We start from the raw sequence: 27889 nt of genomic DNA on the forward strand, positions 1-27889 counted from the left end.
ACAAAAATGCACAAAATCTGCACCTGCGGATTCTTCCAGGAGATGCAGATTTAGTGCAGAAAATTCTGCACCACATTTCCTAAGTGTGCACATAGCCTTATTTATTTTTTAAACATGCATTTTTAAGAGCTGTATTTTTTGGGGGGGCGTTACGCAAGACCCAATTTTTATATAATTTTCGTTCTCTTATTCTTTACCTCCCTCCCCCCCAATATCGGTGGGAGCATCAATGACATACATGCCTGTTTTTTTTACATGTTTTATGACTACTATGGACCACTGAAATACTTTTTTAAGATTTAATCCACTTTTTGTAATAATTATTGTTCTATATCAGACACATTTTAGAGTTTTGTTTACTACTAGGTTGGCACTAAAAGCAGCAATTTGGAAAGTCAAGTTTTTATTTTTTAAAAAATTTATTTACACTTTGTGCCCCCGTAAGATCATAAAAGAAGTGTGGGAGCTGTTTCAGCATTTAAATACTTTTTTTTTTTTTGTATGATTTCCCCTTTAACTAGGGCTGGTGTATTAGTTCCAGTTACAGGGCAAATTCACTTTCCTGCCCAAATAGCAGACTGGGTCTCCTGGGACCCAGCAGCTCTTCCTCTCTCCCTACACCCAGCGATCACAGGTTCGGAGAGGAAACGCTGACTACTGCGCAGCGCTTGTTCCACACTGTATGTATTGAAATCGGGAAGGCGGTAAGCCATCCCTACCTTCTCTGTGGGGAGTCGGGCTGTGTCTGACAGCCCATTCTCGCTCCTGCAGCTATCCTACCAAATGTCTGACTATCGGGGCAGTCTGTAAGCAGGTAAAAAATAAAAGTAAACTTTATAAGTTTCTTATTTTTAATTAAACTAATGAGTATTTCCTGGTAAATAGTGGCCCAAAAAGGTACAGGAACTGTCTGCTCACCAGGGCTGTAGAGTCGGTAAGCCAAACTCCGAAACACTCGATTTCTCCACACTCTGACATCAACTTTATGACTGACTTTTGCATAAATGGATCATGTTTAATAATTATACTAAAATGTTAACATCCGGCCTTTCTGCACCATCATTTATAGAAAATAATTAAATGTTTTCTTTTTGAAGCCATAGTTGGAGATATTTCTGCCAACTCCACCGAAAATTGACTCCCGATTCCACAGCCCTGCTCAAAATATTCAGCTACTGCCTGTGTATAATCATCCGTGGACTGACGGTTTATGGTTTCTTACTAATTGCGGCAAAATAGTTTAAAATCTTATACATTATACACAAGATATTCAAGATGTGTTGAAAATGTGTTCATTAGTACAGAAGCCATTTATTAAGGTACCTTCACACTGAACAGCTTAACAACGATAATGATCCGTGCCGTTGCAGCGTCCTGGATAGCGATATCGTTGTGTTTGACACGCAGCAGCGATCTGGATCCTGCTGTGACATCGTTGGTCGGAGCTAGAAGTCCAGAACTTTATTTCGTCGCTGGCTCACCCGCTGACATCGCTGGATCGGTGTGTGTGACACCGATCCAGCGATGTGTTCACTTGTAACCAGGGTAAACATCGGGTTACTAAGCGCAGGACCGCGCTTAGTAACCCGATATTTACCCTGGTTACCATTGTAAAAGTAAAAAAAAAAACACTACATACTCACCTTCTGATGTCTGTCACGTCCCCCGCCGGCGGCTTCCCTGCACTGAATGTGTCAGCGCCGGCCGGCCGTAAAGCAGAGCACAGCGGTGACGTCACCGCTCTGCTTTAGGGCCGGCGCTTACACAGTGCAGGGAAGCGGACGCCGGGGGACGCGACAGACACCAGAATGTAAGTATGTAGTGTTTGTTTTTTTTTTACATTTACACTGGTAACCAGGGTAAACATCGGGTTTCTAAGCGCGGCCCTGCGCTTAGTAACCCGATGTTTACCCTGGTTACCCGGAGACTTCGGCATCGTTGGTCGCTGGAGAGCTGTCTGTGTGACAGCTCTCCAGCGACCACACAACGATGAAACAGCGACGCTGCAGCGATCGGCATCGTTGTCTATATCGCTGCAGCGTCGCTTAATGTGACGGTACCTTTAGGCTGGATTCACACAGACTCAAAGGAGATGTCCTTGATTACAAGTTATCACCTGTCTGCAGGACCTGCACTGATAGTCAGAATGGACAATTTTTATACCAGACGGGGCACTTTTATCCCCATTATGAAAATTAGCCATACAAAAGATACCTGGCTACTGCTCAATTCATGCTATATGGGGCTGCTCAACTTTTCTGGCTCAACCACAGGGAATGAATGGACCAATAGCATGGAGCAGAGAATGTTCAACGGGGATAAAAGTGGTGGAGAAAAGGCAATAGTTGTTTCATGTTCCTCTTTCGAAGTAAACCCAACTACTTCTAGATCATTCTTATTTTTTTTAGGGGTTTATGCTTGGTGGTCATGTAGAAGAAGGGGTTTATGTTTGATGGTCATGTAGACAAAGGGGTTTATATTTGATGGTTATGTAGAAGGAGTGTGTGCTCGGTGGTCATGTAGAAGAAGTGGTTTATGTTTGGTGGTTATGTAGAAGAAAGGTTTATTCTTGGTGGGTGTGTAGCAGAAGAGGTTTATGCTTGGTGGTCGTTTAGAAGAACAGGTTTATGCTTGGTGGTAGTGTAGAAGGGGCTTATGCTTGGTGGTCATGTAGAAGAAGGGGTTTATGCTTGGTGGTCATGTAGAAGAAGGGGTTCATGCTTGGTGGTCATGTAGAAGAAGGGGTTCATGCTTGGTGGTCATGTAGAAGAAGGGGTTTATGCTTGGTGGTCATGTAGAAGAAGGGGTTTATGCTTGGTGGTCATGTAGAAGAAGGGGTTCATGCTTGGTGGTCATGTAGAAGAAGGGGTTCATGCTTGGTGGTCATGTAGAAGAAGGGGTTCATGCTTGGTGGTCATGTAGAAGAAGGGGTTCATGCTTGGTGGTCATGTAGAAGAAGGGGTTTATGCTTGGTGGTCATGTAGAAGAAGGGGTTTATGCTTGGTGGTCATGTAAAAGAAGGGGTTTATCCCTGGTGGTCTAGAGTAGAGGAAGAGGTTTAAACCTTGTGGCCAAGGGTAAAAGCAAGGGTTTATACTTAGTGGACTGAGGTACATTTTAAAAAGAAAACTTATTTACCCTGTATTGCGATTGATAGGAAGTTTATCATTCACTTTCCTACTCTGATCGTACAGATCAATGTGAAGAACTTGTGTGAAGGTGATCTACCCTTCGTCAGACTCCCAATGTAGATTCTTTTGTTTTTCTATTGATTTTCTTGTTCTCTATTATGTTGATGTTTTAGATTTTATTTTCTGCTTTTTGAGGTGTGTTTCTTCTCTGGGTTCTGTGAAGCCTTTACACAAATACTATAGAATAACGCCTTGGTGACTGTGTGAGCCCTGATGGGGTAACTGCACATTGTTTCTAATGTACTCTGTTCAAGCTTTAATTATTAAATATTTTTTGTGACGAGCTCTGCATGTCCCCGTCGTGTATGAATTATTTCTAGTGATTGCGTGCAACAGAGATTTCAGCTTTAATAATCCAGTTTTTCCCCTCGTGAAGTATGAAAAATCGCTTGTAGTTTTAATGTGTCCATGTATAGATATGCCTATATACATTCTGAGTGAAATCAAAAGATTTGCTCTTGTCCTTGTGTTTTTACTTCTAAAAAAAAATATTTTTTTTTATACCCCTAAACAATCAGATGTAACATGATACAATCTTCATATATACAAAATCTCCATTGTGCAGAGTGAAATGGCTTCTGGCAGTGAATGACTGTTTTTTGTAATGTTTATGCTGCCCGTACTTAGCTGTTTTTTTTGTTTTTTCCCCCTTTTTTCCAGTTGTTTGTAGCATTTCGGATGTAGCTTATGTTGAGGAAAGCCAGATCGCATGTTCCAGTCGGCCTGCTGTGCCGTGCATAAAAAGCTTTGTGATGTCAAAGTCCCCGCTCAGTGGGAGCTGGGAATTATTAATTGGCAACACATAGTTTATGTAAAATTAGGTCATTTCACTCTTATTTGAAAATGGGTTGCTTCTATCTGGTTAAAATACCGTAATCAAGGGGAAAAAAAAAGTCCCCAATTTATCATTAACGGGAGCCGATATTGTACACGTAGAGCTGGATCTGCACACTGTCAGTAACACATCTGCTTCTCTGACCTGTTTTACAGCAGATCAAGATCTGGCAGACAATGGTCGCAGTCTGGCCGTGAAGGTCGTCTCCCCCAGAGGAAGCCTGTCTCCGCAGTGAGTATTCTTTCCTCGGGAATCACACATCCAAAATGAACAAACCTCTCGTCAGAGGACAGTGATTTTTTTTTTTACATTTGAAGGAATAATAAAGACAGCCTGTGGTCGTGGAGAAATGGCTGCTGGTATTCTCCGAGGAGCAAGGAATTTGCTTTTGTATGATATTAAAACATGTGCTGAAAGGCTGTCCGGTTTCCTCCAGGGACACTTGGCGGGGCGTCACTTGGCCCTGGCAACATGCAGACATGGTTCTTCTAGTTTTCTGCTCATCTTTATTAGCACCTCATTATGCCATCGGTGACACCCCTTATTTGTTGTCTTCAGCCATGTCATTGCCTACAGATCTTCCTCCAGGACATCAGTGTGCAACGGTGGACACCGAGCTGGACTAATATCGCCAGTAGTCCCTAACAAACTCTGTACGTGAGCCAACCTAGGAGACATCCAAGTCTGATGTCTAACAGCCCGAGTTTTCACTCGTTCCCTTTTATTTTTTGTTTAGTTATGAGCGAAGAAGGTTCACTTTTACAGCCTAATTTTCTTTCTTCCATTCCATTTAAAATAGGAGAATTTTTACAGATTTTTCCTCTATTCCTTACTAGCTTCTATTCTGTAGACGAGTGTTCCCCAACTCCGGTCCTCAAGAACCATCAACAGGTCTTGTTTTCAAGATTTCCTTAGTATTGCACAGGTGATAATTGCATCACCTGGCCAGGCAAGCATTCAATCACCTGTGCAATACTAAGGAAATCCTGAAAACATGACCTGTTGATGGCTCTTGAGTACCGGAGTTGGGGAAAACTGCTGTAGACTAAGATATGGTGGACTGTAAGGTCTGACTACAGCATTTGTTTGTAGTCTGTTACTACGGAAACTCTTAGATCTGCATATGAGCTGAAGATGCAAATCAATACGAGACTTTTATAGAACAGGAAATTTTTATTTTGGATACCCTGAAACAGTAATAAAAATAAAGTAGATTGCTAAGGTGATGCTACTTTTCAGTCCCGGAGCTGAAATGTAAAGATGATGTCCGGGACTTAACATAGTTAGTAGCGGTCATCAATGTCTGGTCAGTGGGGGGGTGACCAGCTGTTCCCGTGCTGGCGGCAGGCGGAAGTGCTCACCCAGTCATGGCCACTTTACGTAGACGTAGCGGCTCCGTAACTGAGCACTTCCGGCACCGATAACAGCTGACTGGCAGGGCTTCGTACCTCCACCGGTCAGACATTAATGACCTATCCTAAGGATAGGTCATCGGTTGTAAAGCAGGGGACAACCTCTGTAAATGTAGGTCCAGGGTCTTACAGCTGATTGCCCCGATCCCTTCTTCTTCTGATGTTTAATGGCTGTCGGTGTAATACAAAGAAATCTCGTGTGTGCCAGAATGGGGTCTGCTCGTGGAAAGCTGTTCTTCGTTCTAACCCCTATATGATATCCAAAAGCCCGAATACGGAACATGAGGTTATTTGTCTTGTGAACCAACCTCTTTAATTGAAATCACAGGATCCACTTTGTGTAACACTGTAGCATCAGTAGAGGGTCTTCATACCTTTTGGGTTTGGACAGCATTTTCTGTTGGGGTGGGCAGCCTTGAAAACCTCTCTCATCATTGAGCGTATGTGGCTTTTTAGATGTTTTGGAGTCAAATTGTGCAATTCCAGGACACATCGGAGGTAATGTGCGAAGCTTTTAACCGAGTAATTGGCGTCCTCTAACTAACAGAACAGCACTTAAAGCCAATAATTTGTTATTTTGTCATTACGAACTATATTTGAAGAGCGGCAAATCTTCTTCTTGTGAATAACATCCATCTTCCGGAGCCAATAAAGGTAATGGAAAGCAGGGCAAGCAGCGTGCTGGCTCAGCATGGGATGACCTCACATATATCCGTTGATAGGTCTGCCACATTAGCGCTAACTGAACGTGCGATCACTTGTAGGACATTAGTCGCTGAGCGCTGGACAGTCCCGATCTGGATGTATGTTGCTGGGAGATGATGCATAATGGTTAGAAAAAAACGTGTGTGTTAGTGCACTGCTATATGAGTGATTACTTCACATCCACTAACCTCTATTTTTCCAGATTTTCTCTATACATGTTGGCATTGTGTTCTCATTTGGGGAGGGGATCTATTGCAACTAATCTCCAAAACTCATCTCGTGCTGCACCAGTTTTCTAGGATGATCTACCTTGAACAGTCAGATGGACGCAGTGTTTGAAACTGCATAGATGATTGGTAGATTAGAGGGGTCCGACTACTGGGAACGCTTACTAACGGCAGAATAATAGAAGCAACACAAACTACCCTCAAAAATGAGGGGTTCTTGAGGGGAGTCATTATTGAAATTGTTCTAATGATTAAAGGTGTAAATGGATATATTTAATTAAGATTTATTTTATAATTAATTGACTATTTTCAGACATCTTGTAGAAGAGGCTTTGTACGTCCGGCATGCGTTTCTTCCCCCGTCTCATGAGTAATTAATCAAATAAATAGGGAGATTGGGGCAGATATTCCCGAGCTTTGGAAATAAGTGAGCTCCATTCAGCAACTTGAGCTTGTTCCCTGTGGTTCTCCATTCTCTCGCCTTGGAAGTGCTCGTCCATCATGGTCCCAGCAATTCATTTGAGGGCCCCAGATTCCTGGTAGCAGACCTGCAATCATAAGTCAGATTGACTAGCGCTCCCAGCGAGAATACTTTGCATTTGTTTTCCGATATGGGATTCTCTCCTGTGACGGAGCCCGGCTGACAGCTGAAAGACTGATCACAGCTTTTTAATCCTGTGTACATTTTTTAGGGAAATTGTATCTCGCTACCACGGCCCATTAGAAGGAGCCGCGTGAGAGTCACCTGTTCTCTGCGCTTGTGTGTTTGCAATGGAAAACCCGTATTTTGCCTAAATAACTATGTCAATATTAGAACAATTACCAGTCCTACGTGATGGAGAACTTTGTCCTGCATTCCTTGGTGCAATTAGCAGCTACATGGCTGTGAGGAGCCTGGTAGGGGCGGAAATGTAACCCTATTAAGGGAGCACTAACATTAAAAAGTAACAATCCAAATCATAAGGGAGACTTCAAACAACATCTGCTTACCAGTAGGCACCTATTGCCTACTGCATACTTTTGTGCTAGTTTATCCTTGCATTTTTAATTTTTTCTATGTTCCAGTGGGATTTTGTCTGTTCGAATATTTTATGTGACGCTACATTTTTAACTGTTCGATTAATTCTTAATAAAGGAGGACATTTTATATTTTCATTCAATAATTGTCACTTACTTATGGTCATTTAGGAAGTCACAGATATAATGGAGAGAATAATGTGACTGCTGTTCCCAGTCACCCCCTGATCACTGCCATAGTTTGGATAGGATAATTGTATCTGATTTTTTTTAAATCTTTTTTTTTTTTTTTTTTGTATAATTTCTGACCTGAATGTTTCTTTGTGGCAGGTCCCCTCTGCACAGTCTCTCCATCCGCTATGAGCCGTCTGGGAATGGCAACCAGGACAGCGCCCCCCTGCCGGTGACCAGTATAGAGCAGCTTCTGGAGAGACAGTGGAGTGACGGACAGCAATTCCTGCAGGAACAAGGGGCGACTAGTGACAGTAAGTAGTGCCCGGCTTACCACCTCCTGTGCCGCCTCCATGCAGACACCTTTAGTATTGTTACAGGGATACACCTTTGGTGTACCCTGTGATTTATGTCCAGTTAAAGGGTGTATCCCTGTGACAAGAGTTTTCTGATATGTATCAGTGGTATATGTATTTATACCTTTAGTATTGTTATAGACATATGATATGACCGACCAGCCAGCAACAATCAATGGAAATTAGAGATGAGTTACTCTGGTTCGGCATTCAGTCCTGTCCTCCATAGCAGCCAGTCTGCACTTCCTCGCCTGAGAATCCTCCTCCTGGCATCTGGGGCTCCTCTGGCCCTTCCTAGACCCCGCAATGCCATGATGTGCATCACACCTGGACACGAGGACGTCTCGGCTCACATGGTAAGCGCCAGAGGTGCCCGGGATGCTGGGTGAAGAAGTGAGGACAGGACGGTGAGCCGGGGCAGCACTAATAGAATTCATGGTCTCTAATGCAAATATATTCTGGTTTATGGGTTGGGAAATGTTGAAGTGCCGAAGATCCGTTCTTCAATTGAGTACGTTGATGACATACGGGCGTTAGTGTATCACAAGAACAAATACGGCGACATTTACAATTCTTTTCAGGCATTGGCAGCATTTTATGCTATAATACTATCCATTATTGTTTCACGATGCATAGGATAGGAGTATATTGTGTGATCGCTGGAATTTCACCACTGAGACCCCCATACTCACACTCACTACCACTAAAGCTGTGGCTATACATACACCGCGCCGTTCAATTCAATGTCTGTATGGCTGATGGAAGCAACTGCTCCATCGCGGCTGAACAGAGAAGGAACTGGGGCCGGTGAACCCCTATATCAGCAATTCTGAGGCTCTCTGTCTCTTCCCCCTCTCGGTCTCTCCCCGCTCTCGGCCTCTACCCCTCTCGGTCTCTCCCCGCTCTCGGCCTCTCCCCCTCTCGGTCTCTCCCCCTCTCGGTCTCTCCCCGCTCTCGGCCTCTCCCCGCTCTCGGTCTCTCCCCGCTCTCGGCCTCTCCCCGCTCTCGGCCTCTCCCCGCTCTCGGCCTCTCCCCGCTCTCGGTCTCTCCCCGCTCTCGGTCTCTCCCCGCTCTCGGTCTCTCCCCGCTCTCGGTCCCTCCCCGCTCTCGGTCTCTCCCCGCTCTCGGTCTCTCCCCGCTCTCGGTCTCTCCCCGCTCTCGGCCTCTCCCCGCTCTCGGCCTCTCCCCGCTCTCGGCCTCTCCCCGCTCTCGGCCTCTCCCCGCTCTCGGCCTCTCCCCGCTCTCGGTCTTTCCCCGCTCTCGGTCGCTGTTTGTTTTTTATGTTCTCACTATATCCTATGACTGGGGTGCACTGTTGCACCAGAAACGCGACAGGTTGTTGTTTATTTTTAATCATGTCCAAATAAACTTTTTTCCTCTTATTGGGTTGTTGTGCCGGAAACATATCCTGTCCTTTTCCTACGTTTGTGGAATGCACCAGTGGGATCGTCGCCCATCAGACACATGCTAGCAGACTCGCTTGGATTCCCGCTGGATACTACTCACGTGTAGACTCCCTGTCCCTCTTCCCTGCCGTTTTTTTCTGTACCCTGTAGGTGATGCTTGTTCATGTGACATTCCCTTTAATTTCCTTTTCTGGCCATTACATCACTGAAGATGAGGGCAGCTACAGGGGTTTTCTTGTGAAGGAGCCCCCTAATTGGAGGTTACCCCTGAGATCAGCTTTTTCCAGGTCACCACCTGACAGCACCATGGAGGACGTCCTTCTTATCCATAGTGGGACAGGAAACCACGAGAGTTTAAAAGGACCCTCCCCACTCCACCCTTCAGTGTTTTTCCTGTCCCACTGTGGATGGGAACGACGAGAGATTCGCTGTCCCAGACAGAGTGTGGATCGGGGGGGCTCGGCCTCTCCCTTCCCACTGCGTGTCCTCTGTATTGCTGACACCCAATTAATCGGGTCCCTCAGCAGCACCAGTGCAGCGCTGCTCCTGGTGGATGGGTCGCTTCCCCCTGGGGGGGGCTCTCGACCCGGGATGAAGCCCCCTGATGTACCTGCATATTCGTCCTGCAAGGACGCTCCCTCCGCAGGCGGATCTATCGGTATCAGGCATCTGAGAAAGCTGAAGCAGCCGGAGACGCCGGCGGCGACTCACTTCCGGTTCACTGCTGCGGCGCGCGTCACTTCCGGGTCGCGGCCAGCAGCAGGGGCGATCATCCTCTTCACTCCTTGGTGAGGAGATCCGGGACATGAAAGCATGGATAAAAGAGGTATGTGCACGTGCATTAGGGCAGCAGCAGCAGGAGAAATGGAGGATTCAGTACCCGTAGCTGCAGCCAGCACGGAGGTAATGACTCAGGCACACGTCAGTCTCCTCTAGGAGGTATGCTCCCTACAGCCCCTACTAAAATTACCGTCTGCGGTCTTTTTATCTATTTTAGGGGCGTCCCTCATCCGGTGATAGGAAAGCTGGCAAGTCTAAAAAATGCCCTATATGTGCCACAAAGTTTTCCGTCTCATGGCAGAAGCCTCTCTGCGAGTCCTGCACGGCTCGTATTGTAGGAGAGGAGCAGGCCTCCCTACTTACAAGCATGAGAACCATGGTTAGAGAAGAAGTGCAGGCTTCGATCTCTAACTTATCTACTCCCCAATCAATCCAGTCTGATATCCAGGATCCTCCCAGGTCTAAGAAAAGGCAGAGGGAATCGGATCCGTCTTCAGAGGACAGTTCCTTTGAATCTGACATGGAGGAAGAGGAGTTGGACAGAGAAACTCCTCATAAGGGGAAGAAGTACCTATTTTCTTCTACTGATACTGATGAGCTCCTGGGGGCAGTAAGACAGACTATGCAGGTGGAAGAGCCTTCAACCACCCAGTCTATCCAGGACGAGATGTTCGGGGGCCTACGATCTCAGACATCAATGGTCTTCCCGGTTAATGCTCACATTCGGTAAGCCTCAGCCTCCGGTCACTCACGGGGCTCTCAGTTGATAACCGTTAACCTCTCCTTCACCTCTTCCCACAGCTCAATGATATTGGAGGAATGGGAAGAGGCAGAGAGAAGGATTTCTATCCCAAGAGACTTTAGACTTCGCCTCCCTTTTGACCATGAGGAGGTCAAGGACTGGGAGGATATACCGAAGATCGACATCCCCTTAGCAAAGGTGTCCAAAAGAACTGCTATTCCGTTCGAGGACTCCTCAAATTTAAAGGAGCCTATGGACAGGAAAGCCGATGGTCTCCTAAAGAGAGCATGGGAAAGTTCGGCTGCAGTGATCCGCACAAATATAGCAGCAACTTCTGTGGCGAGATCTATGCATCTGTGGCTGGACGATCTAAAAGAACAATTGTTAGCCAAGACTCCTAGGGAATCTCTCGTAAATGCTATCCCTTTATTAAAACTAGCAACGGGGTTTCTGGCAGATGCTACTGCAGAGTCTGTAAGATTCACTGCTAGGGGTCAGTCATTGTCAAATGCAGCTCGAAGGGCCATATGGTTAAAAAGTTGGTCCGGGGATGTCCACTCAAAGAACAAGTTATGTTCCATTCCCTTCTCAGGAGGCAGTCTTTGGGCCTATATTAGATGACATTCTGGAAAAGGCTTCTGATGAAAAGAAGGGGTTTCCAGAAGAGAAAAAGAAAAAATTCCAGCCCTTTCGCAGGCCCTATTACAGTCAGAGATCTGACTATAGGGGCACAGGTAAACAAGGTAGATGGAGCTACCAGAAAGGGGGTGATAGAAACAAAAGTAGAGATCAGGGTTCCTCAAATCCTAGATCAGAGTACCGTAAAAAATGACGCCACCAGGATAGGGGGGCGGTTACTGAACTACCTGAGGGAGTGGGAACAGATTACCAGAAGTCCATGGGTCCTGCAGGTTATATCTGAGGGATACAGGATAGAATTCGAATCCATTCCCCCAGAGAGATATTTCGTGTCCAACGTCCATCTCTCTTCAGTCTCCCCAATGTGGCTGGATGTTCAGGATCTCCTCCGGATGGGGGCGATATGTCCTGTTCCTCCTCATCAAATAGGGACGGGTCACTATTCGGGTCTTTTCTCTATAAAAAAACCATCAGGAGAATCCCGAACCATCATAAACCTCAAGCCTCTAAACAGATGGCTACAGTACAAGAGGTTCAAGATGGAATCCATCCGCTCCACAATTCCCCTACTAGGAAAGAACGTGGTAATGTGCACTTTAGACTTAAAAAGTGCATATTACCACGTTCCAATATTTCCACATCATCAAAGATATCTAAGGTTTGCGGTGGAAAAGGATGGGTCAATCTTCCACTATCAGTTCCGTTGCCTCCCATTTGGTTTAGCGTCGGCTCCAAGAGTTTTTACAAAACTCGTCATAGAAATCGTGGCTTATCTCAGACAACGGGATATCACGATAATCCCATATCTCGACGATTTCCTTTTAGTAGCAGACTCAGTGGCGCAACTCAATGTCGATTCCCAGTTGGTAATCTCCACACTGCAGAAACTAGGTTGGGTGTTGAACTGGGAAAAGTCACATCTAACTCCAAAATCAAGAAGACAGTTTCTGGGTGTAATACTAGATTCAAAGATCAGAAAGTCATTTCTTCCAGAGGGAAAGCAATCCGGCCTAATAGACAAGATTCGACGGTTCACAAGAAGTCGCGTGACAATAAGAGATGCAATGAAGATCCTTGGCATCATGACAGCCTGTATCCCATGTGTCAGCTGGAGTCAGTTCCATTCCCGTCAGTTACAAAAGTCGGTTCTGACATCATGGGACAGAAGACAGTCTTCGTTGGACAAGGAGTTCCTACTATCCCACCAGGTCAGACGGTCCCTACAGTGGTGGATGGTGTCGGAAAACCTCCAGAGGGGTGTCTCTTGGGTCCAGACTCCAGCAGTCACGGTGACAACGGACGCAAGCCAACAAGGTTGGGGTGGCCAGGTACTCGGAAGATACTTCCAGGGACAATGGAGCCTAGAAGACAGCAACAATTCATCAAACCACAGAGAGCTTCATGCGGTTTGGAAGGTCTTACGTTCAGCCCAGACCTTGTTAAAAAACAGACACCTAAAGGTCTTTTCGGACAACGTTACAACGGTAGCTTTCCTTCGTCATCAGGGGGGTCCAAGGCATCCGAAACTACAGCTCCTGGCGGATCAGATTTTCGCCTGGGCAGAGAGATCGGTTCTCTCAATTTCAGCGGTCCACTTAGAAGGCTCAAGAAACCAGATCGCGGACTTCCTGAGCAGGAAAAAATTATCACCCACAGAATGGGAATTAAACAGCAGGGTTTTCGATACCCTGTGTCGACGCTGGGGAACGCCGGTTGTCGACCTATTCGCAACCAGAAGAAATGCAAAGGTAACAACATTTTATTCCCTGAACCCCCAGGAGAATCCGGCAGGGATAGATGCCCTCTCTGTCATGGAGCAGGGGTCTGTTGTATGCCTTTCCCCCTCTGGCCTTAGTACCAAGGGTCCTCAGGAAGATATGCGAGGACAGAGCTCAGGTGATCTTGGTGGTTCCCTTCTGGCCCGGAAGAAGCTGGTTTCCTCTCCTAAGGAAACTAGCAGTAGACGACCCGTACCATCTTCCAGAGTTAAGGGACCTACTCTCCCAGGGTCCAGTCCTCCATCAGAACCCAGAAAATCTTCAATTAACTGCATGGATCCTGAACGGCAGATCCTAAAGGCAAAGGGCTTATCAGAAGATGTAATTTCTATCCTACTAGCAAGTAGAAAACCAGTCACCTCAAGGATATACCTTAAAATCTGGAGGACATTCTGCAGCTTTTGTGGAGATACAACAATCGACATTGATTGTCCTAACATACCCAAAATCCTTGACTTCCTACAACAGGGATTTAGGAAGGGGCTTAGTCCAAGTACCCTAAGGGTTCAAATTTCAGCCCTTAGCGTATTTTATGATACCTCCCTGGCTGCTCACCCATGGATCGCTCGATTCTCTAAGGCAGTTATGAGGTTAAAACCCGTAATTAGGAAAGTTACCCCTCCCTGGGACCTTAACTTAGTCCTTAATGAATTATGTAAAGAGCACTTCGATATAAAAAAAGATATAAGCGTCACCAATCTTACCCTAAAGGCAGTTTTCTTGGTAGCCATCACTTCGGCCAAAAGGTTGGGGGAACTTCAGGCTCTGTCCATTCAGAACCCCTATCTACAGGTATTTGACGATAGGCTGGTATTAAGGCTTGACCCGGGATTCCTTCCCAAGGTAGCTTCAGTCTCTAATATAAACCAGGAAGTCATACTTCCATCCTTTTGCCAATTCCCTAGAAATCACAAAGAATCTTTTTTTCATAATTTAGATGTTAGGGAAACGGTACTAAAATATTTGGATATGACTAGCGCTTGGAGGCGAGATAGCAATCTCTTCGTCCTTTACGGGGGTCCTAATAGGGGGAAAAAAGCCTCTAAGTCCACCATTGCTAGATGGATTGGATTAGATCCACTATCGGCATAGCTTATCAAGCACAGGGAAAGGATCCTCCAGAAGGCCTTAAAGCTCACTCATCCAGGGCTATGTCCGCATCCTGGGCAGAGAAAGGGGGGCCTCGGTAGACCAAATTTGCAGGGCAGCATCTTGGTCTAATATTAGCACCTTTTCAAAACATTACAAACTTGACGTAGTCTCTTCCCAAGTGGCTTTCGGCAGAAAGGTGCTTCAGGCAGTAGTCCCACCCTAGAACAGGAAGTTTCCTTTGGTACTTCTCCATGGTGCTGTCAGGTGGTGACCTGGAAAACGGTAATTAGTCTTACCGATAATTGTATTTCCAGGAATCCATCCTGACCGCACAGTTGGTTCCCTCCCTAATGTAAATATGTGATATACTTATGTGGAGTAACATTTGTATTTAACTTGTTATGTTCGGAATAAATTTTCTGTTTGCATCCATCCAGATGTGTTACTTTGGAAGATCACTGAAGGGTGGAGTGGGGAGGGTCCTTTTAAACTCTCGTGGTTTCCTGTCCCACTATGGATAAGAAGGACGTCCTCCATGGTGCTGTCAGGATGGATTCCTGGAAATACAATTATCGGTAAGACTAATTACCGTTTTCAGCACATACGTCTGCTGATGAATGGGCTTTGGAGCCGGGGTCCCTCTGTGATGTTTGCCTTGCAGCCCCAATTAGTACCGACAAACCCCATTTTTATGGCCTATGTAAGCGCTGCGGAATAAGATAGCGCCATGTAAGAAAAAGAATAATAATAATAGTAAATATTAATAATAATGGCCTCCGTTCTGTTTAGGCTCTGGACTCACTTCTGATTCACAAACTTAGCAGAAATAGCTAAAAATTAGATTTTTATCTTCTACATTTTGAGATTGTAGTATTGGAGGTTAAAAGTTTTCTTAGGCGCTGAAGTGGACGTCCTCGTACTTACCCTATATCTGCTATTAATGGGATCCTGGAAAAAAATGCTAATTGCAAGGAAATTCATGCAGGGATAATCCTTTAGACATGATAGCGAGCGGACAGGTTTACCCACGTTGTCGTGCATCTCATTTGGCCGCACTAAGAGCCCCTTTGTATTGGCTTAAAAAGAGGGAGGGGGTCAAGTGAAATCCTTGGGAAATGACCAGATGTGACGATTCCTGATCCAGATTTATCTTCTGGAATAGAGGTCAAGCAAACAAAGAAAACTTTATTGTGCGCTGTCCGCGATTCTCTCCAGACAAGCTGTGGAGCAGCAGAACCATTTAAGCCATAGAGATCCTCTTATTTTTTTTATTTTTTACCATTTGGGGGCTTTTTTTCCCCTTCCTGGGAGGACGCAGAGGAATCAGTGAGCAGGCTGCTATTTCCAGGGTCCGGTCGGTAATCCCATCAGTATTGTGTTTCTTCTATGGGGAGTGAAAGCTCCAGAATACAATTCTCCCCAAGGTATCACATCAGCGGCTGCAAAGTCTCACTTGTAAAAAATCACGTTTAATTTCTGGAAAAAAAAAGGGGGGGGGGGGGGGAACTAAAACGGAGCTTGGCTGACGGGGAGGAAAACATTTGTGCATATACTAGGGAGGGACTGTGGCGTTTGGATAAAGTCGCAGTCGGTCCCCCTGTAGCCGGAGCTCGGGTTGCGTTTCGCTCGCTGGTGTTGATCGGCGTGACGGTGACGTTTGCCAGTATCTCACTCATGTGGCGCCACGAGGACCTGCCGGGAAAATCTGCTCATGTCAATGTCATCAAAGAGCAGGACATTTCTGGTCCAGGGATCGCTTTGGTCAGAATCTGCTTAGGAGCGACCCCTCCATAGCGGGAGAGGAAAGGGAATCCTGTGCCGTACTAGCGCATCCTGCCCCCGTTATATCAGATCAGGTCATTTATTAGGATACATGTGACTGTCACATGCGGGTCTAAATGTCGATTATTAACCCTTTCCTGTCTAGCCTTTGTCGCCTTTTCAGCCTCCAGCTTGGCAACTTATCGGGTCGCTTTGTAATTAGTAAATTATTAAGCCTCAAGTATATTTCCTATAGATTGTTCTTACATAGTGGCATTTTCATAAGGGCAGCAACTGGACACTTTGAATTAAAACATAAGAAAACATAGCATAAAATGGGCCGAGGGTCCGGCCTGGTGTGGGCCGAGGGTCCGGCCTGGTGTGGGCCGAGGGTCCGGCCTGGTGTGGGCCGAGGGTCCGGCCTGGTGTGGGCCGAGGGTCCGGCCTGGTGTGGGCCGAGGGTCCGGCCTGGTGTGGGCCGAGGGTCCGGCCTGGTGTGGGCCGAGGGTCCGGCCTGGTGTGGGCCGAGGGTCCGGCCTGGTGTGGGCCGAGGGTGTGGGCCGAGGGTCCGGCCTGGTGTGGGCCGAGGGTCCGGCCTGGTGTGGGCCGAGGGTCCGGCCTGTTGTGGGCCGAGGGTCCGGCCTGGTGTGGGCCGAGGGTCCGGCCTGGTGTGGGCCGAGGGTCCGGCCTGGTGTGGGCCGAGGGTCCGGCCTGGTGTGGGCCGAGGGTCCGGCCTGGTGTGGGCCGAGGGTCTGGCCTGGTGTGGGTCCGGCCTGGTGTGGGCCGAGGGTCTGGCCTGGTGTGGGTCCGGCCGGGTGTGGGCCGAGGGTCTGGCCTGGTGTGGGTCCGGCCGGGTGTGGGCCGAGGGTCTGGCCTGGTGTGGGTCCGGCCTGGTGTGGGCCGAGGGTCCGGCCTGGTGTAAGTAATCGGAGATGCACTGTAATATCCTGTACAGATGTATAGGAGTTATCTGGCAGACAACCATTGTGGCTGCTCTTACTGCCCATATAGGGGGAGCCATCCAGCTTTCCTAGACCTCTGAATGACATATTCCCTGCTCTGAGGGACGGACTGGAATAATCCGCTCTTTTCCGCATCACTGGGAGGTTTGTGTTATTTCCAGCCGTTGGGTATAATGATCTCACCCCGGTTTTCTCTTTTTCTGTCGCTCCTAGTTCTGGGGATGCTGAAGTCCCTGCACCAGCTGCAAGTGGAGAACCGGCGACTGGAGGAGCAGATCAAGAACCTCACTGCCAAGAAGGAGCGTCTGCAGCTCCTGAATGCCCAGCTGTCCGTGCCCTTCCCGGCCATATCCTCCAGCCATAGCGCGTCTCCTCAGGTGCCCACATACCCGTTACAGCATGGTAAGCACATACAGGACTCGGGTGCAGGACTGCTATACACCGGCCTGTCCCATATGAAACCTCCTTGTCTCCTCTCCTGTGCGGTTGGATTCATTATTTCATCTAGCAGTGCAGGCGAGCCTGGACCTGTGAGGAGGACATATAGTCCAGATAACCCACAATCCCCTCCTTACAAAACCTGTGAATGTCTTGCAACCTTTGGCCCTCCAGCTTCTGTGAAATTACTGCTCCCGACAGGTCGCCTTTAGGAAATTCTGGGAGTTGTAGTTTCATAGCAGCTGGAGGGCAGAAGGTTGCTGACACCTCCTACATAGCCACAACCTGCAAGCTGTATCTTCCAAGCTGCTGTTAAAGATAATATGTTAGGTTTTGTTTGTGTTACTTACTGGGCTGTTTTTTCCTGCTTCAATAAGATCAGTGTTTTATCATCAGGAGATTATCATTACAGGACAAGGTGCCTTATGTCTCCTATTCAAATGGTCTGGGTAACCCTTCCTCCAACCGTGATTGGCTACTTTCTGCCTATTCACAGTGTACACAGAAAGCTGCCAATCAGTGGTGGGGGAGGGACTATATAGCGCTCAGCATTCTGAGCTCTGCAGCAGAGAAAGCTGTGATTGTATCAAAATGAAAGCAAGCAGTCCAGTAAGTGACACATCTCTGGAATCAGGGTCTCTGCCTCTACATCATGGATCTCTCTAAACCACAACTTCGCCACTGTTGGTGTATGGTGGGAGGTTCAGTTTTGCGTCGCTCCTTTAGAGCTTTAGCAGTGGTTGTTGCTTGTTGTGGCGCCACCCTTCATGAATCACCCGGGAGCCTGCCTGCACTGTGCTTTATTCCGTGTGTAATCCTCTCATCTCTGGAGGCATTTAGGATTGGAGCGTCGTTGTCCGTCCTATGATAACCCGCCATATTTCCTCCTTTGCAGTATCCGGTACAGACGCACTGGGCATCAGTAAAAGTCCGCACCTTGGAAACTTCCAGCCAGAGGGCTCCCATCCAGCCCCACATCAGGTACGTGGTGAGATATTCAGGGTGAATGCAAGATCCGGTGCTGCCGGTAATCGCAGTGTTACTGGTATGTGACACGGCGAGCACCGGCACCACCATTATGTATTCTCTGCACGTCCGGCCAATTGAAAGGTCACTGTACTCCATGAAGACCTGTCACCGCTCAGGCGGCCATATTGAGGGATGGGCAAACACTTTTCTAAAGACCACTGTGAATGCGTTTTGTCTGATATTAATCAATATCTGTATTTCTCATGAATAAAGGGTCTCTCCCGTCATTGCGGAGGGTCTTAGCTCGTGGAGACATTGCAGCGAAGATCTCACTTATTACCGTGATTTTTTTTTTTTTTCTCTTTAAGGAGCTGACATCAAGCAGGCAAAGCACCAGCAGTTCTTCCTCGCTCTCCACTCCGCCCCCTGATGGTCAGAGTCCGGCACAGCAAGTCCAAGGGGTGCAGAGAATCAATGGTGTCACCATGGGAACACTAACAAGTGGCATTCAGTCAGTCACGCCAGCTCTTCCTGCCATGCCGGGAGTGGGTGCAATAATTGGAGCTCTTCCAGCCAACCAGCTGGCCATTAATGGCATTGTTGGGGCCTTGAACGGAGTGATTCAGACTCCGGCGGCATTACCCCAAACCACTGCCCTGACTCACGGGGCGATATTGCCCAACGTCACACACCCGATCGCTTCTACTTTAGCAAACAGGTCAGTGACATGATGATCTGCTGCTTAGCGCACTTTAGCTCGCCCGCTGTTTGTGCCCCCTTACCGTCGGCGCGACCGCCATTATTATTAATGGGGGCTGTTCCTTGTTGCAGTGCCTCGGGATTGGGACTCCTCTCGGATCAGCAGAGGCAGCTCTTCCTCCATCAGCAGCACCAGCAGTTCCAGCAGCTCCTGAGCTCCCATCAGCTGACTCCGGTAAGGGCGCTTCCACCTACGGCTCTGACATTCCATCGTACGGACTATTGATGATGGTTTCCACAAGTCTCCAACAATCACGTCCTGCAGGTTGTGATAAGACGAGCACTGCAGAGCGGACTGCCCCCTAGTGGTGGTTCTGCCATGAGAGGGATGAGTGTTGTGCATACAAGTCACAGATATTTGCGGACTCCTTTATGGAGCCCAAACTGTACGCCTACATTTTTCTTGTATTTCTGCCCCCCCCAGGAGCAGCACCATGCCCTGCTGTATCAGATCATGCAGCAGCACTCGCAGCAGCACCACCATCCAGATCTTCAGCATCTGCAGATCCCCGCCACAGCGCAGCTACCGCTCAACAACCTGCTGACCGGAGCGCAGGCCGCCACCCTGCACTCTGCCGCCACCAACCCCTTCCTGGCCATGCACACCGACAACGCCGTTCACAAAGTCACAGTAAGTGTTTACAGATGTGTCCGCAAGCCGAGATCCTCAGTCAGGTTATCACAAACATACCGCCTAAAGAAAAAGCATTAAGGATGATAACTCATGTTAAAGGGATTGTCCAGGGTATGATGATATATGACACACAACGGACTATGTGATAATGTAATAAAGTGACCATAAGTCGCCTTCCAAACCTCTCACCGTTCCAGCACAACTACTAGTGGTCCAGCTTGTACATGTATGGCACGTGACCGCTGAGGCCAGTGATTGGCTGCAGTGGTCACATGAGTGATTTTATAGCATGTGACAAGCTGCGGTGGCGCTGGAACGTGGGGGATATTAAAGGTGAGTTATTACTTTATCAGGTTGTCATGTTGCTCGCAGTCAGACGTCATAAAATCTTCAGTTTTGCGAATGCAGCCTTGCCGGGCAGAGGACCTCGCTGCGATGCCCTTAAAGGGGTTTTTTGGTGTCACCTTTCCTCAGTATTGATGTAAAGGGATTAAGTCACCGTAAATCCATAGGATTGTTGGGGGCCCACCTGTACAATCCCCATCGATCACTAGAACAGGGGTCTCTGGAAACAGGTGGATGAAAAAAATTCACTATTATTTCCAAGTCCCATTGCACGTACTGCGACCGGCATGCTGGTGCGAAGGAACCGGAGGCTTGTAATTTGGGGGAAGGGGTCCGGGGTGGAGTATAATATGCTGATTATTTCCTTTTCTCCTCAGAGGCTTGGAGAAAAGAATGGACCAGTCATGGCAGATAAGAGCTGATACGTGAGGTGGACAGAGCTCCAGGCCCCCTGCTGGCACTTGACTTTTCTGAAAATAAATGACGTCTTCCTTTTCCATAGCAAAGAAACAATGCAAATGAAGACCTCTTGACTTTCTTCCATATTCACCATCATACTTCCACCAGATGGGGAAGCGGCACGCTGCCAAGTGCTGGCGAGCGCGCCATATCAGAGGGAGGAGAAGATGGCGGCAGCAGCCACACAAGGCTTCAGATATTTATTCATTGTAACTTTCTTGTTACTTTGTTGCACTGATATTTGGCTGTAATAAGTCTGAGAAAGGTAAAAACACTGTGGTCCGGACGTGACTGGCGAGTCCCGACTGTGGGGGGACGGCGCTTGTGAGACCTCGGGGCAATCCTGCCACCGGTCACTGCTATTAATGAACAATATGATTGTTACCGCACAGGTTTTCCTGCCGTTGACGTTCTGTTTTGCAGACTACAGGGAGCACAGACAGAAGGGTTGGTGCGGGGACAGCGCCATGTTATTCCAATGAAAGTGCCTGTTACTGAGGGTCCCAGAGCAGACATGAGGCCGACATTGCACTAGAGGCTCCATCTGTCTTCTATGCCACTAATGCCGACTGTGGTCACTGGTTGTGTGCCACTGATGCCGACTGTGGTCACTGGTTACTTGTGTGCCACTGATGCCGACTGTGGTCACTGGTTACTGTGTGCCACCGATGATGCGGACTGTGGTCACTGGTTATTGTGTGCCACTAATGCCAACTGTGGTCACTGGTTGTGTGCCACTGATGCCGACTGTGGTCACTGGTTACTGTGTGCCACTGATGTCGACTGTGGTCACTGTTTATTGTGTGCCACTGATGACTAGTGTTGAGCATTCCGATACCGCAAGTATCGGGTATCGGCCGATATTTGCTGTATCGGAATTCCGATACCGAGATCCGATACTTTTGTGGTATCGGGTATCGGTATCGAAACAACATTAATGTAAAAATGTGTAAAAGAGAGAATTAAAATAAAAAATATTGCTATACTCACCTCTCCGACGCAGCCTGCACCTTACCGAGGGAAGCGGCAGCGTTCTTTGTTTAAAATTCGCGCTTTTCTTTCCTTACGTGAAGTCCCGGCTTTGTGATTGGTTGCGTCGCAGTCACATGGGCGACGCAACCAATCACAGCAAGCCGTGACGTAATTTCAGGTCCTTAAGGATTTTAAAATTACGTCCCGGCTTTGTGATTGGTTGCGTCGCAGTCACATGGGCGACGCAACCAATCACAAGCCGTGACGTCACGGGAGGCTGGACAAGCGCGCATTTTAAAATGCGCGCGTGTCCAGCCTCCCGGCTTGTGATTGGTTGATCGCGACGCAACCAATCACAAGCCGGGACGTCACGGAGGCTGGACAAGCGCGCATTTTAAAATGCGCGCGTGTCCAGCCTCCCGTGACGTCACGGCTTGTGATTGGTTGCGTCGCCCATGTGACTGCGACGCAACCAATCACAAAGCCGGGACGTAATTTTAAAATCCTTAAGGACCTGAAATTACGTCACGGCTTGCTGTGATTGGTTGCGTCGCCCATGTGACTGCGACGCAACCAATCACAAAGCCGGGACTTCACGTAAGGAAAGAAAAGCGCGAATTTTAAACAAAGAACGCTGCCGCTTCCCTCGGTAAGGTGCAGGCTGCGTCGGAGAGGTGAGTATAGCAATATTTTTTATTTTAATTCTCTCTTTTACACATTAATATGGATCCCAGGGCCTGAAGGAGAGTTTCCTCACCTTCAGACCCTGAGAACCATCAGGAATACCGTCCGATACTTGAGTCCCATTGACTTGTATTGGTATCGGGTATCGGATTGGATCCGATACTTTGCCGGTATCGGCCGATACTTTCCGATACCGATACTTTCAAGTATCGGACGGTGTCGCTCAACACTACTGATGACGACTGTGGTCACTGGTTATTGTGTGCCACTGATGATGCTGACTGCGATCACTGGTTACTCTATTCCAGTAATGCAGACTGTGGTCACTGGTTATTGTGTGCCACTGATACCGACTGTGGTCACTGGTTATTGTGTGCCACTGATGCCGACTGTGGTCACTGAGAATTCTATTCCAGTGATGCCGACTGTGGTCACTGGTTATTGTGTGCCACTAATGCTGACTGTGGTCACTGGTTATTCTGTGCCAGTGATGCCAACTGTGGTCACTGGTTATTGTGTGCCACTGATACCGACTGTGGTGACTGGTTATTGTGTGCCACTGATGATGCCGACTGTGGTCACTGGTTATTGTGTGCCACTAATGCCGACTGTGGTCACTGGTTATTCTGTGCCAGTGATGCCAACTGTGGTCACTGGTTATTGTGTGCCACTGATACCGACTGTGGTCACTGGTTACTGTGTGCCACTGATGATGCCGACTGCGGTCACTGGTTATTGTGTGCCACTAATGCCGACTGTGGTCACTGGTTATTGTGTGCCACTAATGCCGACTGTGGTCACTGGTTATTCTGTGCCAGTGATGCCGACTGTGGTCACTGGTCATTTATTTCCTAGCAATGAGATACGCAACTGCGGAGAGAATTCCCACACTTTTGGGTTCTTACATCAGATCTCTAATTACGTGGCACCATTTTATTTTATAGCACAGTTACAAGATTGGAAGAATATGTGGAATTTACAGGAATTGCCCATATAATGTAGGTATTCCTAGGACTAAGAGTAGCGGCATTTAACGTTTTTACTGTTTTGCTGGAAATACCAACAATTGCCATGTTCAGCAGTGTCCCGGCGCATACACCATGCCAGCTCAGATTTATATTCCTGCCGTTGCCGGAGCTCTGAATTATTAAAGGGGTTGGTCCATTAGGACCATCTCTGTCTATATTGCCCCTGCTCTGGCAGATTCGTATTTTCCACGGATAGACAGCAGGTAATACTAGGTTTGCTCTGTGGCCTTTACAGAGAAAAAGTATGTTGTTCTCCAGCGTAATCGGCAGTTTGACAGCTCTTTTATTGGGGGGCTGACTGTGCGGAGATGACCCCCTATGGCCTGGACGGTGTGTGCTCATTGCTGTAATTTGCTGATCTAAACAAATGGAAAGATGTTGAGACCCACAAAGTAGAAAATAAGAAAGGGAATTGGAAAACTTGACTTTAAAAGTCTTAGTCCTGCAAAAAAAAATATATTTTTTTTCCTTATTTTTAAGGAATGAAGCTGAAACAAAAAATACTAGTGAAATTATTTTTCCACTCAATTCCCAGAAGTTTAGAGGCTTCTCTTGTCAACCATTGCTGCCCCCCGTTATACATCCCCTCGGACATTAGGGAGCAACTGATGTGGGAAAACTTTGAACTATTAAGTTTGCTCCAAGCACATCGGATAGTGCCCCGATCATTCCTTGAGGGGGTCCTACAGTTTTACGTATAAGACCACTTTCTGAGGCTGGGTTAGAGAATTCATTCTTCTGTCCCTTTTACTGGGTTTATAGAGGGGATCGGGTGGGGGGTCCGGATCAGAGGACACCCATCTGTGACGTCAATATGTTCTAATAAGACATATAAAAGGGGCTGAGATTGGAAACACCCAGAGAACAGTTCTGGGGTTGTATTTCCCTCCTTCTCTGGACGGTCTTCCATTTTTTGGTTCAGGATAACAATGGAGTGCCTAAGCAGAAACTGTATGTTTGCAGTCGGTGAATAGCAACACTTAGAGGGGGTTGTTCTGTAGACATTTATCCACTAAACACAGCTGGGACCCCCCGCTAATCTAAGAACGGGGATTCCAAAAGTCACGGTAGTGAGCATTCTTGACCACGGGGAACGCAGCAGTGGTCGCACATGCTCAGTAGCGCTCCTTTCACCCTACACTTGTTATTGGCTGGGTCCCAGTGACCATACAGTTTTCACCTATCCTGTGGCAGCCGGTATGGATTGTTATAGGGACAACCTACGAGTCCATATTACCTGTGCTATCAGCACAATGGGCCGAAACGCCCAGGAACGTCACATTGGTTATTGAGTTGCTCCCTAATGGTCCTTGTCATTGACACCCTCCGGCCCGGCTTCATATCCTTGCACGCAGAGCTATCGGGATCGCGCGGTCGGTAGGATGGCTGCTGATCTGTACTTGTCTGCATTATTAATGGTAATAGAGAAATAGACCCCACTGCAATTTCACCTCCGCTGTGTGACGGAGACCACACGGACCTCCAGTAATGTGTCTTGCAGGTTGTTACTGCTCAGCCCTTACCTCATTCTGTACATACGGAGAGTTTTTTTTTTTTTTTTTCGTGGATCTGTTTTGTATTGTTAAAGTTGATATGATAACAATAATATTCTGATTTGTAATATTTCTAATCGGCAAATAGAGAAAACAATAAAAAAAAAAATACAAATTAAAGTTAATTTATTTTTATATTTTCAGGGGGATTTTAAGACCTTGGTAAAGTGATTTTTGTACACTCTCTTCTGTAAGAAGCGGGCAGTTTTCTATGGTCGCCGGCTGCTCAAACAAATTGGTTTTGTGCTATTACTTAGATGTCAAAAATCCACGTGTATTAAGAGAAATGTACAGGAGTTTTCAGAATAAATTTTAATATTGTACACAGCGGCTCGGCTGCATTATTATGTGATTAGCAGACGGCTCGGGTCATCGCGTCCTGCCTTCGTCTTCCCGCACGTCTCTGCGGTTGCACGTGTGTACAGATAGTTGTGTGGGTGGGAAGCGGGGTCATCCACGTACCGCCGCAGCCTTTTATCAGGAATCTAGACTTCAGGCGCACAGACGAGACAAAACTTCATTACAGCAACAACAAAATAAAGGCACATTTTAAAGATATCACAATGGGAAGAAAACTCCATGTCCCGGTAATCTGCAGGATTTAGTAGAGTAATATGAGATCATATAGATAACGATATGAAAAAATGATGGAAACCAGACCGGATTGTAAGGCAGGCAAAAGTGGCGTTTGGCAAGAAGCCTTCATCACACATTTCTCTTTAGTTTTTATTAAAACTAAAAGTAATAAAGTACATAAAAGGGTCTATTAACAAAAAGTATCACCGATTTATAGGACATATGATCAAGGTATGATCACTGGGGTCTCACCGCTGAGACCCCCACTACATTGGAGCGTCCTACAGATCTGTCCCTTTTCTATAGGACCGGGAAGTTAGCAGAATACAGCATCTATATTCTCATTCATACAGCAACACTTCTTCCTACTCCCATATCCTGTTCTGACCCGTAAAGGCTGAGTATTCTGACCCGTAAAGGCTGAGTATTCTGACCCGTAAAGGCTGAGTATTCTGACCCGTAAAGGCTGAGTATTCTGACCCGTAAAGGCTGAGTATTCTGACCCGTAAAGGCTGAGTATTCTGACCCGTAAAGGCTGAGTATTCTGACCCGTAAAGGCTGAGTATTCTGACCCGTAAAGGCTGAGTATTCTGACCCGTAAAGGCTGAGTATTCTGGACCCGTAAAGGCTGAGTATTCTGACCCGTAAAGGCTGAGTATTAAGACCCTGTTCACACTGAGCTTCTTTACAACAGTCAATAAAGACGAGTTTTCTATTGTAAACCACTTTTGAAAACTCTGGTTTCAGTTATTTCCATTAGTGTTTTCTGTTCAATGTAGAAGTGTCCAAAGCATTTTCATAGATTTTTTTTTGCATCTTTTTGATTACACAGTGCCTAAATTGTAACGTTTTTCCCTTAGGAAACACTTTAAAAAATGTGACGTTATTTTCACCACAAGAATTTGAGCATATAAAAGTATATTCACCACTAGTGGCTTTCCCCATGACACAGTTGTTCATGGGGAAAGCTTATTTAGAAGGGAAACTTTCCCTAGAGTTGTAGATTTTAAAGGTTCTGTCAAAAATTCATCGTCATCCTTCACTTCCGGGGTCTGTACAACAGAAGCGAGTGTTCAGTTCTCCTACAGCTCCCCCACAGGTTGAATTAAGCATTATGCTTATTCTTGTAATTCCAGGACATGCTGGGTCCTTCATTGTGAGAGATGCTCTTTTTAAAGTGTGTGTAATTAAAAATGCCTGATTGTATATTTTTAATGTTTTTTTTTCCCCCATATCATTATTCATGTAAAAAAATAATCAGGAACCTTGCAATTTTCACACTGGCAACTGGGCCCTGCACTAGAATCACACTTCCTGAAGACATTCCAGCAGTCTCATTATTATCACAAACATGATTACAAGGAGACTGATCATACCTCTATAACTCAGGATCCACCATTCACAATAGGTGATGTCACAGCTCACCTCCTCCTCCTGTACAATGACTGATAACACCTCTATGTACAGTAGATAACACAGCATCCACCATTCACAATAGGTGATGTCACAGCTCACCTCCTCCTCCTGTACAATGACTGATAACACCTCTATATACAGTAGATAACACAGGATCCACCATTCACAATAGGTGATGTCACAGCTCACCTCCTCCTCCTGTACAATGACTGATAACTCCTCTATATACAGTAGATAACACAGGATCCACCATTCACAATAGGTGATGTCACAGCTCACCTCCTCCTCCTGTACAATGACTGATAACACCTCTATATACAGTAGATAACACAAGATCCGCCATTCAAAATAGATGATGTCACAGCTCACCTCCTCCTCCTGTACAATGGCTGATATCTACTGTATATAGAGATGATACCTTTCCTTTTAAGCTTCTCTCTGTTGTGATTAATAAAACTTCCTTGATTTTTTTTTTTTAAACTATTCATGTTCACAAATATTAAAACCTAATGTGTATTCACCTTGATGACCTCCCGTCACTCCTCTTCCTATGTCCTTGGCACATACTTTTCTTTGGGTGGACCAGCATGTAACCACTGCTGCCAGTGATTGCCTGCAGCAGTTACATATCCGTACACCTAAGATTGGATTCACAGAGTATACTTTTACTATTAGGCCGGGGTGAGACTTGCGAGTGCAATGGTAGAAACTCGCACGAGTTTCTCGCTCCAATACCCGGCACTTGTGACCGGAGCGTGTGGCTGTATGTATTCCTATGCAGCTGAATGCTCCGGTCTCGAGTGCCGGTTATTGATTCGAGAGACTCGTGTGAGTTTCTACCATTGCACTCGCAAGTCTGACCCCGGTCTAAGGGAGAACTATTTCCTATACACTCCCAGGATATTTGAAACCTGACCGCCCCTTTAAGAAATGATACATTCTATATAATGTCATGTAGAAGTGAATATTCCGGCTACTTGGT

At 46.8% G+C, this 27889-nt stretch overlaps 2 protein-coding genes across 9 annotated transcripts in view; both read left to right on the plus strand.

Moving 5' to 3' along the window:
- MLLT10 (MLLT10 histone lysine methyltransferase DOT1L cofactor) overlaps positions 1–25238 on the plus strand; it is a 238186-nt gene extending 212948 nt beyond the window's left edge. For 5 of the 8 annotated variants that reach the window (XM_077268350.1, XM_077268348.1, XM_077268345.1 and 2 more), the window contains 8 exons: positions 4182–4257; positions 7718–7872; positions 17288–17476; positions 18408–18493; positions 18850–19199; positions 19313–19415; positions 19665–19871; positions 20597–21649. In XM_077268350.1, the coding sequence (XP_077124465.1) occupies positions 4182–4257; positions 7718–7872; positions 17288–17476; positions 18408–18493; positions 18850–19199; positions 19313–19415; positions 19665–19871; positions 20597–20641 (1211 nt within the window). In that variant the 3' untranslated portion in view covers positions 20642–21649. Of the gene's footprint in view, positions 1–4181; positions 4258–7717; positions 7873–17287; positions 17477–18407; positions 18494–18849; positions 19200–19312; positions 19416–19664; positions 19872–20596; positions 21650–22750 lie in introns of those variants that run through there. The other 3 variants (XR_013216782.1, XR_013216783.1, XM_077268344.1) reach the window with 2 other exon arrangements.
- On the plus strand, positions 10118–11463 carry LOC143782056 (lamina-associated polypeptide 2-like). Its single transcript, XM_077269155.1, has 2 exons — positions 10118–10826; positions 10902–11463. The coding sequence occupies exons 1-2, from the start codon at positions 10468–10470 to the stop codon at positions 11461–11463; spliced, it is 921 nt and encodes a 306-aa protein (XP_077125270.1). The 5' UTR covers positions 10118–10467.
- Positions 25239–27889: the final 2651 nt, after the last annotated feature.

This window comes from Ranitomeya variabilis, chromosome 6 (assembly GCF_051348905.1).
Source record: "Ranitomeya variabilis isolate aRanVar5 chromosome 6, aRanVar5.hap1, whole genome shotgun sequence".
Lineage (NCBI taxonomy): Eukaryota > Metazoa > Chordata > Amphibia > Anura > Dendrobatidae > Ranitomeya > Ranitomeya variabilis.

What these genes read in the sequence shown, in the direction of transcription:
- LOC143782056 (XM_077269155.1), top strand. Translation starts at nt 10,468, where the DNA reads ATGAGAACCATGGTTAGAGAAGAAGTGCAGGCTTCGATCTCTAACTTA. An exon ending in CCGGTTAATGCTCACATTCG is followed by an intron (nt 10,827 to 10,901) that starts GTAAGCCTCAGC and finishes CTCTTCCCACAG; the next exon opens with CTCAATGATATTGGAGGAAT.